Genomic DNA, 16,837 nt, shown 5'->3' with positions numbered 1-16,837 from the left:
GGTCTTCTCCAGGCCCTAGTGTTGTTCCTCTTTTTGATCCCACCACCTCTCAGGCCAGTAGTCATGAAGTGGGTCTACTTTGCAGACCTCTGCCTGTGTGGAACTCAAGAAAACAGACTGGGTTAAACCAGTCATCTCTGGGGCTTATCTGGGCCTGGCAGAAAGATGCAGACTACAGCACTGGGTGCTTAAATCAGGGCAGGAGTCAGTGTGGTTGCTCCCTCGCCATCCTGATGGTGATGCTGTTGAGAAGGGACAGGTGAAGTGGGCCTTAAGGATCAAGGAGGATTTGCAAAGGAAAAAGCAGCAGGTAAATAGAGCATTCTGGGTAAAATAAATTAAGCAAAGACATTAACTCCTAGTATTCATTTTCAGCTTATAGATAGTTGTCCATTCCTACCCAGTTTTACTGTCCATCCTTCCTCAGATTTAAGGTAACTAAACACTATATTTACTGACAGGATTTTGAAATATTTCTGAATTCATAATTACTCTTTGATAATAGGAATCATTTTTTCCTAAATTCTCTTTAGTTCATTCAGAAATGTATTTCATTAATTGAGGACTTAATGTTCCAAATTTAGCATTTACTTGGAAAATATTGTTAAGAATCAGCAATTTAGATTGCCAGTAGAGTCTGTATTTTGTGATTTTTTTTGGTTTGGCTAGTTCTTTCAGTTTAAATCATTTAAAGAGTTCATTTCCTTACAGTGGTTTCCCCCATGCATGCAAAAAGTTTCAGTAATTGTCACTTCCTAGGAAGAAGAAGTGGAATTCCTTTACAACGAGAACATGGTTAAAGAAAGTACCAACATCACAGACCGGTGGGTCCTGTCCTTTATGCAGTCGCTCGTTGGGTTCTTTGAGACCGAAATGGCAGGTATGTCTCTTTTCAGCCTTCCTCCCAGGAATAAAGATTCTCTCTTTATAATTACTCTTTTAGTATTTAATTGTTTTTCTTTATAAACACAGACTTTTTTTTTTTGAAGAATAGTCAATTTACAATGTTCCATTAGTTTTTGCTGTACAGCAAAGTGATTCAGATATATATGTTTTTTTTTTTCCTTTTTCATATTCTTTTCTATTATGGTTTATTATAGGATATTGAATATAGTTCCCTGTGCTGTACAGTAGGACTTTGTTGTTTATTTAATTTATAGTAGTTTGTATCTGTTAATTCCAAACTCCTGATTTATCCCTCCCCCATCCCATTTCCCCTTTGGTAACTGTAAGGTTTTTGTTTGTTGGTTGGTTGGTTTTTTTAAATGTCCATGAGTCTGTTTCATTTTGTGAATAAGTTCATTTGTATCATATTTTATTTAGATCTCACGTATAAGTGATATCTTACGGTATTTGTCTTTCTCTTTCTGACTTAGTATGATATTCTCTAGATCCATACATGTTGCTGCAAAGGCTTTATTTCATATTATTTCATTCTTTTTATTGCTGAGGAGCATTCCTCTGTGTGTGTGTGTGCATGCACACATCTTCTTTATCTGTTCTTCTGTTGGTGGCCTTTTAGGTTGCTTCCATATCTTGGCTATTGTAAATAGTGCTGCAGTGAACCCTGGGGTGCATGCCTCTTTTCAAGTTAGAATTTCAGGTTTTTAAGGAACCTCCATACTGTTTCCATAGTGGCTATACCAGTATACATTCCTACCAACAGTGTAGGGGAAGGTTCCCTTTCTCCACATCCTCTTCAGCATTAGTTATTTGAGGGCTTTTTTTAATGATGGCCATTCTGACTGGTGTAAATGATAATTGGCAGTGTTGAACATCATCTGATGTGCCTATTGGCCATCTGTATATCTTCTTTGGAAAAATGTCTATTTAGGTCTTCTGCCCATTTTTTTTTTTTTCTTGTTTTTATTTATTTATTTTTTTTGTATGAGCTATTTGTATATTTTGGAAATTAAGCCCTTGTTAGTCACATTGTTTGCAAATATTTTCTCCTAGTCCACACATTGTCTTGTTTTATTCATAGTTTCTTTTGCTGTACAAAAGCTTATGGTTGATTACATCCCATTTGTATTTGTTCCCATTTCTATGTTCTCTTGGAGGAGTTTTATGGTGTCATGTCTTAAGTCTTTATGCCATTTTGAGTTTATTTTTATGTATGGTGTAAATGAGTGTTCTAATATCATTGATTTACATGTGATTGTCCAGGTTTTCCCACACCACTTGCTGAAGAGACTATCTTTTTTCCATTATGTGTTCTTGCCTCCTTTGTGGAAGATTAATTCACCATAGGTGTGTGGTTTTCTAAACATAGAGGAAATTTTATAGAAATTTCGAGAGAGACAGAACACTAGATGAATAAATATTTCTTTTTACCTCTCAAATATAATTTTAAGGCTTGTTTGTTGTAGAAATGTATTGTTCCAAGGCCTGAGAGATTGTCTTGAGGGGATATCTAGTGGCCTTACCCCACCACAGACACCATATAGGCCCATGGAATCACAGGCTTCAGTAGTGGATGCCCATGGGTTCAGATCCCAACTTGTACACCACTTGTTCCCTGGGGGAAGCATCGTCTAGTCTATGAGCCTCCATTTCTATCTCCAAAAAGTACCTAGTAATAGTTTTTATAAGACTTAGATAGAAACTGTGTACATGCAGTAGCTAGCAGATAATAGGCAGGTTCTTAATAAGTAGTACTTGTTACTAATATGTTTTTAATTTATTTTTAGGTCTACTTTATTAAATAAGTAGACTGGAAAAATTAGGAAATTCAGAAACACAGTAAGGAAATCGACATTTCCCCACATTTCTGTTACTTAACAACAATGAATTTGTTTTTAGACAGAGGTTGAAAAGGTAGGTAATGTTGGTTTCCTTAAAGTGGGAGATAGACAACCATAAGTCAAGGTGAGAAATTCAAGAAACTGTTAACCAGGATACCTGAGATGGGTCTGAGTGTTTATGGGTCTGATAAAGTCGGTGGCCAGTGGAGAAAAAATGGCATCCCTGTGTGCACCCTGGTAACATAAACCACCCTCGCACAGCATCCTGGGGTTGGCAGGTGCTGCTACTCAGGTACAGCACTCCAGTGGATTTAAGAGGCCAGAGCAATCAGGTGGTTCATGTAGGGGTCTTCAATTCCTCAGCTGGTACATAGCTCTTCATGGAAAAGTTGATGCCTCTGTATTTGGCATAATTGGATGGTTAGTCCAGGAAATTTTGAATGTTTTATCAGTCATCCTAAAGGACTATGCCCACTTTTAAACATGCATAATAAGCAAGAGAGTTCCAAGAAAACATCTGTTTCTGTTTCTGTTTATTAGCTATGCCAAAGCCTTTGACTGTGTGGATCACAATAAACTGTGGAAAATTCTGAAAGAGATGGGAATACCAGACCACCCGACCTGCCTCTTGAGAAATCCAAGGGACTCCCAAGAGTCTTCTCCAACATCACAGTTCAAAAGCATCAATTCTTTGGCGCTCAGGTTACTTTATAGTTCAATACTCACATCCATACATGACTGCTGGAAAAACCATAGCTTTGACTAGATGGACCTTTGTTAACAAAGTAATGTCTCCGCTTTGCAGTACGCTGTCTAGGTTGGTCATAGATTTTCTTCCAAGGAGCAAGCGTCTTTCAATTTCACGGCTGCAGTCACCATCTGCAATGATTTTGGAGCCCCCCAAAAATAAAGTCTGTCACTCTTTCTACTGTATCTCCATCTATTTGCCATGAAGTGATGGGACCAGATGCCATGATCTTAGTTTTCTGAATGTTGAGCTTTAAGCCAACTTTTTCACTCTCCTTTTTCACTTTTATCAAGAAGCTCTCTAGTTCTTCTTCCCTTTCTGCCATAAGGGTGGTGTCATCTGCATATCTGAGGTTATTCATGTTTCTCCCGGCAATCTTGATTCCAGCTTGTGCTTCCTCCAGCCCAGTGTTTCTCATGATGTACTCTGCATATAAGTTAAATAGGCAGGGTGACAGTATACAGCCTTGACGTACTCCTTTTCCTATTTGGAACCAGTCTGTTGTTCCATGTCCAGTTCTAACTGTTGCTTCCCAACTAGCATACAGGTTTCTCAAGAGGCAGGTCAGGTGGTCTGGTATTCCCATTCCCATCTCTTTAAGAATTTTCCAGAGTTTGTTGTGGTCCACACAGTCAAAGACTTTCACATAGTCAATAAAGCAGATGTTTTTATGGAACTGTCTTGCTTTTCTGATGATCCAACGGATGTTGGCATTGATCTCTGGTTCCTTTGCCTTTTCTAAGTCCAGCTTGAACATCTGGAAGTTCATGGTTCACGTACTGTTAAAGTCTGGCTTGGAGAATTTTGAGCATTACTTTACTATCATGTGAGATGAGGGCAATTGTGTGGTAGTTTGAGCGTTCTTTGGCATTGCCTTTCTTTGGGATTGGAATGAAAACTGACCTATCTCTCTAATAGATGTGATAGCCCTTGAATGGCAGGGCCTACTTGCTCTTCTTGTATCCAGCCCTATCTTAAGCTCCCAAGACTTTTATATGTTCTCACGGTCCAATTGGTTGTCTTACTTTCAGCTTACAGGCTCTATACTGTGGTTCCTCGCCTGGTCAAGTTTGTGGATATTTTGACCAATTGGTATGTTCGGATGAACCGTAGAAGATTAAAGGTAAGTGCAGGCTTCTATTGGGAAGAGCAGAAAGTGCAAGAAGTATGAGAGTTGAGGAAAAATGAGAACAACCAAAAGGAAAAAGGGCGTTTTCAAATGCTCTCACTTGGTGAAGCTATCTTTTTCCTTTTACGTTGCATATTAACTGTACTGCCATGTTTTGGATAGGGGAATCCTTAAGTTTAAAAGTCATCTCACATGTTTTCAAAACACAATTATAGACATCATATTAGAGGCAAAGTCTCAGGCCATTTAGGACTGTACTGAACAGACCTGTTAAAATCAAATAATTCATGCAGGTATTTTGCAAATGTTGTTCGGTACAGCTGTGATCTTCAGATGGGCACTTCATCGCTTCTAACACTAGAGGGACAGTTACTTATTGATGATACTCTTCATTAAGCCTTTGGGGATATAGGATGAGTGAAGCATGGAGCCTGTCCCAGAACTTAAGCTATGCATAAACAGCAATGCTCCAAAACAGGGAGTGAGGTGCACCCAGACCACTGCCCATCAGTACTACCTTCAAATGTGTTAATGATAAAATCCTGTAACAAAACAGTAATTTTGTTTTGTTAAAATATATTACATACACGTGCATGTATGTGTGTGTATGCACATATATTTAACAGAACATTAAAATGTTTAAAGTAGTTATGTTATCTCTGGATAACTTAATTATAGCTGAGTTTGCCCCTTTTTATTACCTTTTTTTTTTCTCTGTAGTGAGCTACTGGTTTTAACAGTTTACTGTGTGTGTTTTTCATCCTTAGGGTGAAAATGGAGTAGAGGATTGTGTTAAGGCCCTGGAGACCTTGTTTAGTGTTCTGCTGTCTTTGTGCAGACTTATGGTAAGATGCTTGATCCCGTTCTAAAGCTCTAGCCCTGTGGGCTGCTTGTGGTGCCCAGTTGCTGCACTGTCCTCTGTTTGTATCTGTTCTCTATTTTTTCTACATTTTAAAGTCCTGTAATCATCTGTGAGTATCAGGGAAGGTCTTGAGCTAACAGCTAACCAAATACATATATTGCAAACAGTATTTCACTTGAGACATGTTCCTACCAATTGAAATATTCATTAAATGATATGTAAGTAAAAATTCCACCCTTAGTTTCCTGTGTCTTATTTCTGCTCTTTCACTCTAATGATACAAGCCTTCTGTTTATTTCCTAAACATACATGGAATGAGAACCTGCTTTATCCCAGGTCCTCTACCTGGTGTCTCATGTATGAGCTCATTCCTTCTTCCTGTTAAGCAGGTAGTGTTTCCCCAGTTTACAGATGAGGTTTCTGAGATTTTAGGAATATTCATTCCTCTGCAATTGACCTAACTGCCATGTGGTCATCGGCTCCTGTTTTTATTATGGACATCTTCAAGGATGTTTTGGACACTTCTGTCTGTAGTCCTACTTCTTTGCTTCATGAGTGTGTCTCACCAAGTTCAAAATGAGGTCATTTTCTTAGGGCATGTTGTATTAACCTCATGTCCAGTTCTGTGCATATTCCCCTGTCATTTCTCTAAAATGTTTTAGTTGTTTCTAACTCTGAGATCAGTTAATGATGGCTACATATGAATGACATAATGTTTTCTGTCCTTATACAGGCCCCCTATACCCCTTTTCTTACTGAATTGATGTATCAGAATCTGAAGACACTGATTGACCCTGTTTCTGTCCAGGACAAGGACACATTCAGTATTCACTACCTCATGCTGCCCCATGTTCGGTAAGAATCAAATATACCTAAGCGTCACCTGGGCCATGGGAAGGAGAGTTGCTAGAGATGCACTCATGTGGGGGCCCCAGCTCCCTGCTCCAGTTCACCCATGCCATGCCTTCCAGTTGAGCTATTCCTCAGGCTACAGAATGAGTATAAGAGGGATACTTAGGGTGGAATCCCCTGTAGAGCTGTGGCATGTAGGGTGTGGGTAGGCCTTTGGTATCGTTTTGGGGAGCTGCTATGCACTGAGCATCAGGCTCAAGCTTGCCTCTCACTGCTGCTGCTGCTGCTGCTAAGTCGCTTCAGTCGTGTCTGACTCTGCGACCCCATAGATGTCAGCCCACCAGGCTCCCCCGTCCCTGGGATTCTCCAGGCAAGAACACTGGAGTGGGTTGCCATTTCCTTCTCCAATGCATGAAAGTGAAAAGTGAAAGTGAAGTCACTCAGTCGTGTCCGACTCTTTGTGATCCCATGGACTGCAGCCTACCAGGCTCCTCCACCCATTGGATTTTCCAGGCAAGAGTACTGGGGTGCCATTGCCTTCTCCCTGCCTCTCACTATAAGCCCCCAAAACAGTCACACTATGTTCCCAAGAGCCTCCCTTGGGAAGCTAACCACACCATCACATCTCTCATCCGACTTTCTTCCTCAATGAAGCACGTTTCTTCTTTGAGATTTTCTCTTTTTAAATCTATTATCTTTTATGTTCCTACCTCTCCCAATCAGTGAGGAATTGATCGACAAGAAAACTGAGAGTGCAGTATCTAGAATGCAGTCTGTGATTGAACTTGGCCGAGTGATTCGAGACCGCAAAACTATTCCAATAAAGGTTTGAGATTTTATTTCTATTTTAAATTGCATACACCTAGAGAATTATGTCTTTGGAGTATTTTCTTAATATAAAGGGCTTCCAGCAATGGCATTAATTTCTTTTTGCAGTAAGGCTGTGAATGACTTAATACTAGTTAAGCCTGTTTAGTCTAGAGCTTGAAATTCAGATAGAACATGTAACATTCATATTTCTGCAGTTTAGAAGACTGGATGCTTAGTGAACTTTCCCTTCCCTTTTCTTTCTAGTATCCTTTGAAAGAAATTGTTGTTATCCATCAAGATCAGGAAGCTCTTAATGAAGTTAAGTCTTTGGAGAAATATATCATTGAGGTAAGACAGTTGATTTGTGTGATTTGGTCCAAACAGGCTTCTGTCCTTGGGAAGATTATTTTGATTAGTATTCTTTATCAGTATATACATAAATGTAACCATCTGTGAAATCTTACAGTTTGCTTTTTGATTCATCATGAATTTTTTGCAATGTAATTAAAAAAATTTTTTTAAGAATTTGTATTTATTTTTTGGCCATGCTGGGGGCATGTGGCATCTTAGTTCTTCCTACCAGGGATCAAACCCACACCCCCTGCATTGGAAGCACAGAGTCTTAACCAGTTGACCACCAAGGAAGTCCCTGTAATTATAATTCTTTAACAGTGATTTCAAGGTCCATGAATTTTTCACCTTCATTGGATCATTTATCCCTTCATCCACTTTTCTTCCCCTAGGTAATTTTTGATAATTAACAAAAAGAAAAAGCTTAGTCCTTCAAATTACCCAAGTATCAAGTAAACACTGGTTATAAATAAACACTAGCAATTGGGTACAAGACAAAGTCTCTTCTCACCCTGGCCACTCTGTCATGTCTCATTTCCCACTTACAGGGATGTTCATTACGGTATCTCCTACTGGGTTGTTCCTAGCATTTTACGTACATGTAGACACATTTGTACATACATCTACACCCATGCAGGCTTCCTAGGTGGCCCAGTGGTAAAGAATCCACCTGCCACTGCAGGAGACTTGAGTTTGATCCCTGGATCGGGAAGATTCCTCTTGATAAGAAAATGGCAACCTACTCCAGTATTTTCCCAACCTATGCCGGGATACTCCCATGAACAGAGGAGCCTGGCAGGCTACAGTCCTTGGGGTTGCAAAGAGTCAGGTATGACTCAGCAACTAAACATCAAATACGCACATCACTGGTTTTATTTGTGAATAGAGATGATCATATATGTAGTTTTTTACTAATTGTTTCCACTTCATAGTATTACTTAAACAACATTCCATGTTAAAACATAGAGCCCTAGGACTTACCTGTTGGTCCAGTGGCTATGACTCCACACTCCCAGCACAGGGGGCTCAGGTTCAATCAGGGAACTAGATTCCATGTGCTGCAATTAATGATCCTGCATGCCACGAACGCCCAGCACAGCCAAATAAATAAATAAAATTTTTAAATAAATATTTTTAAAGAACTCTTCCTTTAAAAACAAAACATTAGGGATCTAATTTATTCTTTTTGCCAGCTGCATAGTGTTCACTTTCTGGCTGCATCATTATTTATTTAGTTACTCTAGTATTGTTGGAAATTTATGTTTCAGATTAAAAATAAAAGTTTGTGTGTGTGTGCGCTTGTGCAAATAAGTTGTTAACTGTAGATTTAAAAAATGTACAACATAAGAGTTGCGAGTTAACTCTTATGTGAGTTAATGAGGATGCAGCCCAGGAGACAGCACCTCAGATAGCTCTGAGAAGGTGCTCCTAAGAAGCAGTGGGGAAAGGTCAGTATATATGTGATTTTGGTAAAGGGGGAATACATGCAGTCAAGTACATTTTTTTCCAGAAGGTTTCTGCTAGTCTTGTGAAGCTTTGCTAGTCACGAGGAACAGTTACCACCATGAAGGTTTTGGGGGGCCTTTCCATGGGGAGATTCAAGAATTGGGCTTATAAAATCAGCTCCTGAAAACACCTATCTAAAGACCTCTCCTGCCAGTTTTTCCCCAAGCACAGAATGTCTCATTTCTGCTGTCCACCCTGAACTCCTTTCAGGGGGTTAGTGAAGGTCAGCAGCTGCAGCAACACAATTTAATCCTTGTACAGGTATGCTATGCTATGCTAAGTCACTTCAGTCGTGTCCAACTCTGTGTGACCCCATAGATGGCAGCCCACCAGGCTCCCCCATCCCTGGGATTCTCCAGGCAAGAACACTGGAGTGGGCTGCCATTTCCTTCTCCAATGCATGAAGGTGAAAAGTGAAAGTGAAGTCGCTCAGTCATGTCCGACTCTTAGCGACCCCATGGATTGCAGTCTAAGAGGCTCCTCTGTCCATGGGATTTTCCAAGCAAGAGTACTGGAGTGGGGTGCCAATGTACAGGTATACGTAGATGCATGTGTGCTCAGTCACTTCAGTCACGTCCCACTCCTTGCTACCCTATGGACTGTAGCCCACCAGGCTCACCTGTCCATGGGGTTCTCCAGGCAAGAATACTGGAGAGGGTTGCCATGCCCTCCTCCAGAGGGTCTTCCCAAGGGGATCGAACCTGTGTCTCTTGAGTCATCTCCTTTGTTGACAGTCAGGTTCTTTACTACTAGTACCACCCGTGAAGCCCAGATAAGTCGATGGCAGGTGCCAATTGCTAGTTGACAGTGTGGATGTTGGACAGGTTCTTAAAAGTGGAGTTGTGAGGTCAGAAGTTTAAACTGTCTTGTCAGTTGTCCTCCCAGAAAGCTTTATCCTATGGTGTTTTTAAATGAAATATATATTTCAAATTTCATTTTTATTCCTTTCACAGATAATATTTAAGGATAGAAAATAATTTCTATATTTGGTTTTGAATTACTTGAGAATTCTGGATAAATAGAGTTTATAAAACTCTTTAGAAATTTAAAAGGTTATAACTAAGGAAATATAAATTCTGTAAAGAATGCTTAAGATACGGATAAAAATAGAATATACTTAAATATCTTGAGCACTCTGAGATCAAATAATATAGTAATGTATAATGGCAAAATATTTCCATATAATTTGCTTCAGTTGACAATTCCATGATACTTCATTTTCTTATTTCCTGCTGTGTAGTCACCATTTCCTACTACATTAGTAATCCTTAACTTGCTAGCATGAGGGAGACATGAAATACTACAATTAACTGATTCTTCTGGTTAATTGACAGTTAAATTGCTTGAGCAAAGGTTACCCCTGAGACATGAAGTCCATATTTCTAATGCTACAGTCCTTGTTAATTGAGTTAGGGTTGTGTAGTCATCACCACAATTTTGTAGAATTTTCATCACCCCAAATAGAGACCCCAAATTATCATTCATGCATCATTTCCCCTCAGGATCCTACAGTCCTGTTTTCTGTCTGTTTTCTGTCTCTGGGTGTGCTCACTCTGGACATTTTCTGTAGATGAAATCATACAATATGTGGGCTTCTGTGTCTGGCTTCTGTGACTTAGCACCAAGGGTCATTCATGTTATAGCACATATTAATGCTTCTTTCCTTTATGTTGCTAAATGATGGCCCACTAGGTGGATATACCACATTTTATTTATCCTTTCATAGTCGATCAGCATTTGGGTTATTTCCACTTTTTGGTTATTGCTATAAATATTTGTATTCAAATTTTTGTGGACATATTTTCATTTGTTTCGTTTTTGTTTTTGCATGTCTATCAAATACAGGAATTGAATGTTCGAAAAGTTACATTATCTACAGATAAAAACAAGTATGGCGTTCGCCTAAGGGCAGAGCCAGATCACATGGTCCTGGGGAAGCGTCTGAAAGGAGCTTTCAAGATGGTAATGACATCCATCAAACAGCTGAGCAATGAGGAGCTGGAGCGGTTCCAGGAAAATGGTGGGCATCTGTTTCACTGGGAGGCACCATTTGTGTCCTCAACCTGATGGATATCTTGTATTTAGCCTCCTCTTTGATTTCTACTATTACAGCCTTCCCTTAAATTAGAACTTTTTTTTCTGTTCATAAAAATATTTATTATGAATAATTCTGCTAATTTATTTTTTTAAAAGTACAAAGAATGAAAATGACCCATCACCCGTCCTTTTAATGTAGATTGAAATTCTGATTTAGTTCACTGTTAAAATTCTGATTTAGTTCATCCTATATACGTATGTAGTCATATAATTATAGCTTTACAAATGGGAATCACCCTGTAATTTATTTCACATTTTTCACTTTTTTATATTTACATTATTTGGTTTTCATTTACCTTTTTATTTTGCATTTTCACTTTACATTATAAACATTTCTGTGTTTTGTCAGTCTTTAAAATGCTATTTCAATAAGTGTTGCAAAAATTTTCCTTCCTGTGGATACCTGGTATTTTTTTAACCAGTCTGTTATTGTTGGTGCTTTCAGTGTTTCCATTCTTTTAACAGTATAACTAATATTTCAGTGAATATTCTCACAGGTAGATGTTTTGTGGAATTGATTCATTCTAGCTAGGTTTAGGGGCTTTCCTCATGGCTCAGTTGTTAAAGAATCCGCCTACAATGCAGGGGACTCCAGTTCCATTCCTGGTTCGGGAAGATCCCCTGGAGAAGGGATAGGCTACCCACTCCAGTATTCTTGGGCTTCCCTTGTGGCTCAGCTGGTAAAGAATCAGCCTGCAGTGCAGGAGACCTGGGCTCGATCCCTGGGTTGGAAAGATCCCCTGGAGAAGGGAAAGGCTACCCACTCCAGTATTCTGGCCTGGAGAATTCCATGGATTATACAGTCCGTGGGGTCGCAAGAGTCGGACACAACTGAGTGGCTTTCACTTTCACTTTCAGCTAGGTTTCTACTTGAAATCATTGAGTCAGATGGATAAACTGTAAGTTACCATTGAATTCTATAAGTGCTAATATGGGCCTGGAAAAATCTACCCTAATGAGAGAGCAAAACCCTTCAGATTCACCACCCAGTGGTATAGAGTGTTACCCTTGTCAGATATTGCTTGTAGACAAAAAGATGACTTGAGTTGCCAGAATGAAGACCAGAAGATATTCAAAGAAGAAAGTTATCTTTTAATTTTAATTCAAAATTGTAATTTTTAAACACTTAAGTATTTTTAATGAAAGGGATTTAGCATTGAGGTTTGGAGCTTCTTCCAAAACTGTGTCAGAACTTAAAATGTTTCTCTGAAATATCTAGAATACATATTTTGTTCTCAATTGAGCAAGAGTGGAGCCATTCATTCAGCAAATATTTTTTAAAGCCCTTCTGTTTGTTGACACTGAGAACATAGAGTTGAATAAGACAGACATTGTCCTTACCCTCATGGTGCTGGTAGACGCTAAAGATGTATGAATATAATCATATTTTTGATAAGTGTGCTGAAGGAAATCTTTAGGAAGCTGTTCCAGGTGCCCAGGAGTTCTGACCTCTGCCATGATTAGAATCATATATGGTCTGATTACAGCTGTTTGACTTCCTGCAGCAATCCTAGGGTACAAGGTGTTTGATTGTTTGGGTTCCCTCTGAAATTGAAAATCATAAGCATGGAAATGTCATGAAGAAAGATTTAAGGATTCATAACTCAGATGAGTAGTTATGGAAATTGGGGGAAATGTCCATAAGATTCCCCAAATTTTTAGATAAAATTTATAAAACATTAGAGACTAGCAACTAAAAGTTGAATCAGTACTAATTCAGCTTGATTTGTTAAATTAACAAAATCTTTGATCAGCCTTCAGGTCATAAATCTCAAGTTGTTTCACCAATTAGCCAAAATATTAAAAATTCTTGAAATAAGCTTTATTTGAAACTGAAAGCCTGTAGTTTTTAAACTGTAGTTTCTGAGTGAACTGTTCCATATTGATGGAAAGCAGTTTTTAGAATACAGTGACATAAAGTGAAAATGACAGCCCATTGCTCAAAGATCCAGAAGATTGTTTTGTGAATTACTATAGTAAATGGTATGGGAAATGGGAATTGCCATCCTCAGCTGTTTACATGTTCTGCCTACCATGAATAGGTATGATGCTCAGACCTTCACGCTGTCTACCTCTTTTCACCCTGACTGTACCCGGATAGGCAGGTAGAAGAACACCAGGGATTTACCACCTTTGAGTGGTAGGCCTAAGTCTAGCTTGACTCTACAGACTGTGCTTTCTTCATTGTAGCTTGCTGCTTATGTTTATGATGGGGATTCATTTGTTGCCTCTGGCACATGTTTTTGGATCTAGGACCTTATATACAGCAGTAGATATTGGTGATATAAATGGCCTTAAGATAGCATGGTGTAGTCTAAGGAAAGTTTATCTCATCCTTGACTACAACAGTAGTCATGAGTCAGTAAGAGTCAGTCAGTAAGACATAATCTCTTAAAGACTGTAGCTTGATGATTTGAAGTTTTTATTAGAGAGTAGCACAGTATATTGGTAGCAGGGCAGCTTCAGGAGTGGGTTACTGATTGAGTAACAGTGACAGTTGCTTTTCCAATAGGGACCATTGTTGTGGAAGGCCATGAATTGCATGAAGAAGATATCCGTCTCATATACACCTTTGATCAGGCAACAGGTGGAACAACACAGTTTGAAGCACACTCGGATGCCCAGGTATTTTTCTATTCCCTAGAACATTTACCAAAAAATAAGAACATCAGAGGAAAAAAATACTCACCCATGTTCCTCCAGGGACAGAGGAGCCTAGTGGGCTGCTGTCTATGGGGTCGCACAGAGTCAGACACGACTGAAGCGACTTAGCAGCAGCAGCAGCATGCTCCTCCTGACAGTATTGGCAGCTTGTCTCAGGGTAAAATGGCTTTTATTTTAGATTGGCCTTATTAAACTTCTCTATTATAGCTTCTTGACATATGCATTTCTTTAATGGATATATAAATAAATATTTTGTGACTTTATGCATGCCAATAAGTGCTGGGTCATACAAAAACATGGAAGATGTAATCCTACCCTTCAAGGAATGGGTCAGTCATGGAGATAGAAAAGTAAATCTGTTCTTATTATTCTACTTGGTAAGTTATCTGGTAGAGATAAGTACAGGGAAGGGCTAAGTCTGGGGTAGAAGTGGGAGTGGTTAGAGAGCATCCCTTGAAGAGGATGTACAGACAGTTGTGGATTCTGGGGTCTGGGTTTTTTTGTTGTGATGGATCACAGCATCTCTCTTCACTCTTGACCAGACTTCTCCAGACAGATAGATTGTAAGATCTCTAATGTGAGAGTAAGGGACCTGCTGGAGTTCCTCTGTGCTTAATATTCCACATATGGGGGATGATGGAGAATACCTCGTGTGAGTTTAGTCAACCTTTACATGAGGTCTTTTTTTTTTTGGCCACATTATGCAGCTTATGGGATCTTAATTCCTCAGTGAAGGATTGAACCTGGGCCCCCAGCAGTGAAAGCACTGAGCTCTAACCACTGAACTGCTGGGGAATTGCCATACACAGAGTCTTAAATATGATGTAGACAGAACTCCACGTGGGCAGACAGTGTAAGGAGCTGAAGGTGAGAAAACTACAAAAGAAGGAATTGGGGCCAGGGAAGAAGGTTTGTAACCAGCAAGAAGATGTAAATAAGAGAGGCCGGAAGAGCTTGTCTATACTTAAGGAAATGTTGTCTTGTGATACTTCTGAGTTTCTTAATGTAATTTGTGTATTGTGGGCCATGGTTACCCTGCTGTGACTTATCCATTTTCAGTTTACCTCCTATGCATCTTCATAAAATGGAGCAAGTTTGTTATCTTTGAGTGTCCTCAAAAATGTAAATGGGGATGGTGCCTAATTCATATATATATATGTATTCCCCTCTATAATAGAAGTGATACTGTCATTATTACCACATCATCATTGACAACCTTTATGACAGAGAAGATGAAATAGTGGATAAAGTTGACAGGAAGGTGGCAATTTTAAAAAGTATTGTGGCCCATTATAGAAATTGTATCTTGAATTGTACAAACCAACCAGTGGATAGAATAGGTCATGGTTAAAGAAAACAACGGAGATGGCTGCTTTGAGGTTCACTTGTTTGTGGTGAATCTGTTATGAAAAGTTACACTGCTGTACTAGCTTCATGATTGGTGATTTTATTTATGAGCAGAGTTGATATTATTTATTAGAAAGCAGAGTTCCATGTTGTTGTTATTGTTGCTCAGTTGCTAAGTCGTGTCTTATTGTTTGCAACCCATGAACTACAGCATACCTGCTTTCCTTGTCCTTCACTATCTCCCAAAATTTGACCAAAGTCATCTCCACTGAGTCAGTGATGCCATCCAATCATCTCCTCCTCTGTTGCCCATTTGTCCTCCTGCCCTTAATCTTTCCCAGATTCAGGATCTTTTCCAATGAGTAGACTTTTTATCAGGTGGCTAAAGTACTGGAGCTTCAGCATCAGTACATTCAGTGAATATTCAGGGTTGATTTCCTTTTGGATTGACTGGTTTGATCTCCTTGCTGTCCAAAGGACTCTCAAGAGTCTTCTCCAGCACCACAATTCAAAAGCATCAATTCCTTGGCACTCAGCCTTCTTTACAGTCCAGCTCTCACATCCGTACGTGACTGCTAGAAAAACCATAGCTTTTGAGTATACAGAACTTTGTCATCCTAGTGATGTCTCTACTTTTTAATATGCTGTCTTGGTTTGTCATAGCTTTTCTTCCAAAGAGCAAGTGTCTCTTAATTTCGTGGCTGCTGTCACCGTGCACAGTGATTTTGGAGCTCAAAAAAATAAAATCTGCCACTCTTTTCACTTTTTCCTCATTTGTTTGCCAGGAAGTGATGAGACTGGATGCCATGATCTTTGTTTTTTGTATATTGAGTTTTAAGCCAGCTTTCCACCCTCTTTCTCCATCCTTAAGAGGTTCTTTACTTCCTCTTTTTCAGCCTTTACAGTGGCATCATCTGCGGTTGTTGATATTTCTCCTGGCTATCTTGATTCCAGCTTGTGAGTCATCTGGCCCAGCATTTCACATGATGTGCTCTGCATATAAGTTAAATAAGCAGTTTGACAATATATAGCCTTGACATATTCCTTTCTCAATTTGGAACCAATCCATTGTTCCATATCCTGTTCTAGCTGCTGCTTTTTGACCTGCATACAGATTTTTCAGGAGACAGCTAAGATGGTCTGGTATTCCCATCTCTTTAAGATTTCTCACAGTTTGTTGTGATAAACACAGTCAAAGGCTTTAGCATAGTTAATGAAACAGAAGTAGATGGTTTCCTGGAATTCCCTTGTTTTCTGTATGATCCAGCATATGTCAGCAATTTGATCTCTTGCTTCCTCTGCCTTTTCTAAATCCAGGCTGTACATCTGAAATTTCTCAGTTCACATACTGTGGAAGCCTGTCTTGCAGGATTTTGAGTATTACCTTGCTAGCACGTGAAACGAGCACAATTGTATGGTAGTTTGAACATTCTTTGGCATTGCCCTCCTTTGGTATTGGAATGAAAACCGACCTTTTCCAGTCTTGTGGCCACTGCTGAGTTTTCCAAATTTGCTGGCATATTGAGTGCAGCACTATAGAATCATCTTTTAGGATTTGAAATAGCTCAACTGGAATTCCATCACCTCCACTAGCTTTGTTCATAATGATGCTTCCTAAGACCCTCTTGACTTCACAGTCCAGGATTTCTGGCTCTAGGTGAGTGATCACACCATCATGGTTATCCAGGTCATTAATATCTTTTTTCTATAGTTCTTCTGTGTATTCT

The 16,837-nt window shown here is 39.3% G+C and overlaps 1 protein-coding gene across 3 annotated transcripts in view; it reads left to right on the top strand.

Moving 5' to 3' along the window:
* The window catches only part of IARS (isoleucyl-tRNA synthetase), an 83,410-nt gene that overhangs the window by 49,798 nt on the left and 16,775 nt on the right, over positions 1-16,837 (top strand). For all 3 annotated transcript variants that reach the window (XM_027550294.1, XM_027550296.1, XM_027550295.1), the window contains 8 exons: positions 760-880; positions 4,524-4,615; positions 5,389-5,466; positions 6,217-6,338; positions 7,059-7,161; positions 7,410-7,493; positions 10,848-11,022; positions 13,612-13,724. In XM_027550294.1, the coding sequence (XP_027406095.1) occupies positions 760-880; positions 4,524-4,615; positions 5,389-5,466; positions 6,217-6,338; positions 7,059-7,161; positions 7,410-7,493; positions 10,848-11,022; positions 13,612-13,724 (888 nt within the window). The remainder of the gene's footprint in view (positions 1-759; positions 881-4,523; positions 4,616-5,388; positions 5,467-6,216; positions 6,339-7,058; positions 7,162-7,409; positions 7,494-10,847; positions 11,023-13,611; positions 13,725-16,837) is intronic.

This window comes from Bos indicus x Bos taurus, chromosome 8 (genome assembly GCF_003369695.1).
Source record: "Bos indicus x Bos taurus breed Angus x Brahman F1 hybrid chromosome 8, Bos_hybrid_MaternalHap_v2.0, whole genome shotgun sequence".
Lineage (NCBI taxonomy): Eukaryota > Metazoa > Chordata > Mammalia > Artiodactyla > Bovidae > Bos > Bos indicus x Bos taurus.
The sequence above is the reverse complement of the archived record's forward strand: the minus strand, read 5'-3'. Positions and strand labels throughout refer to the sequence as shown.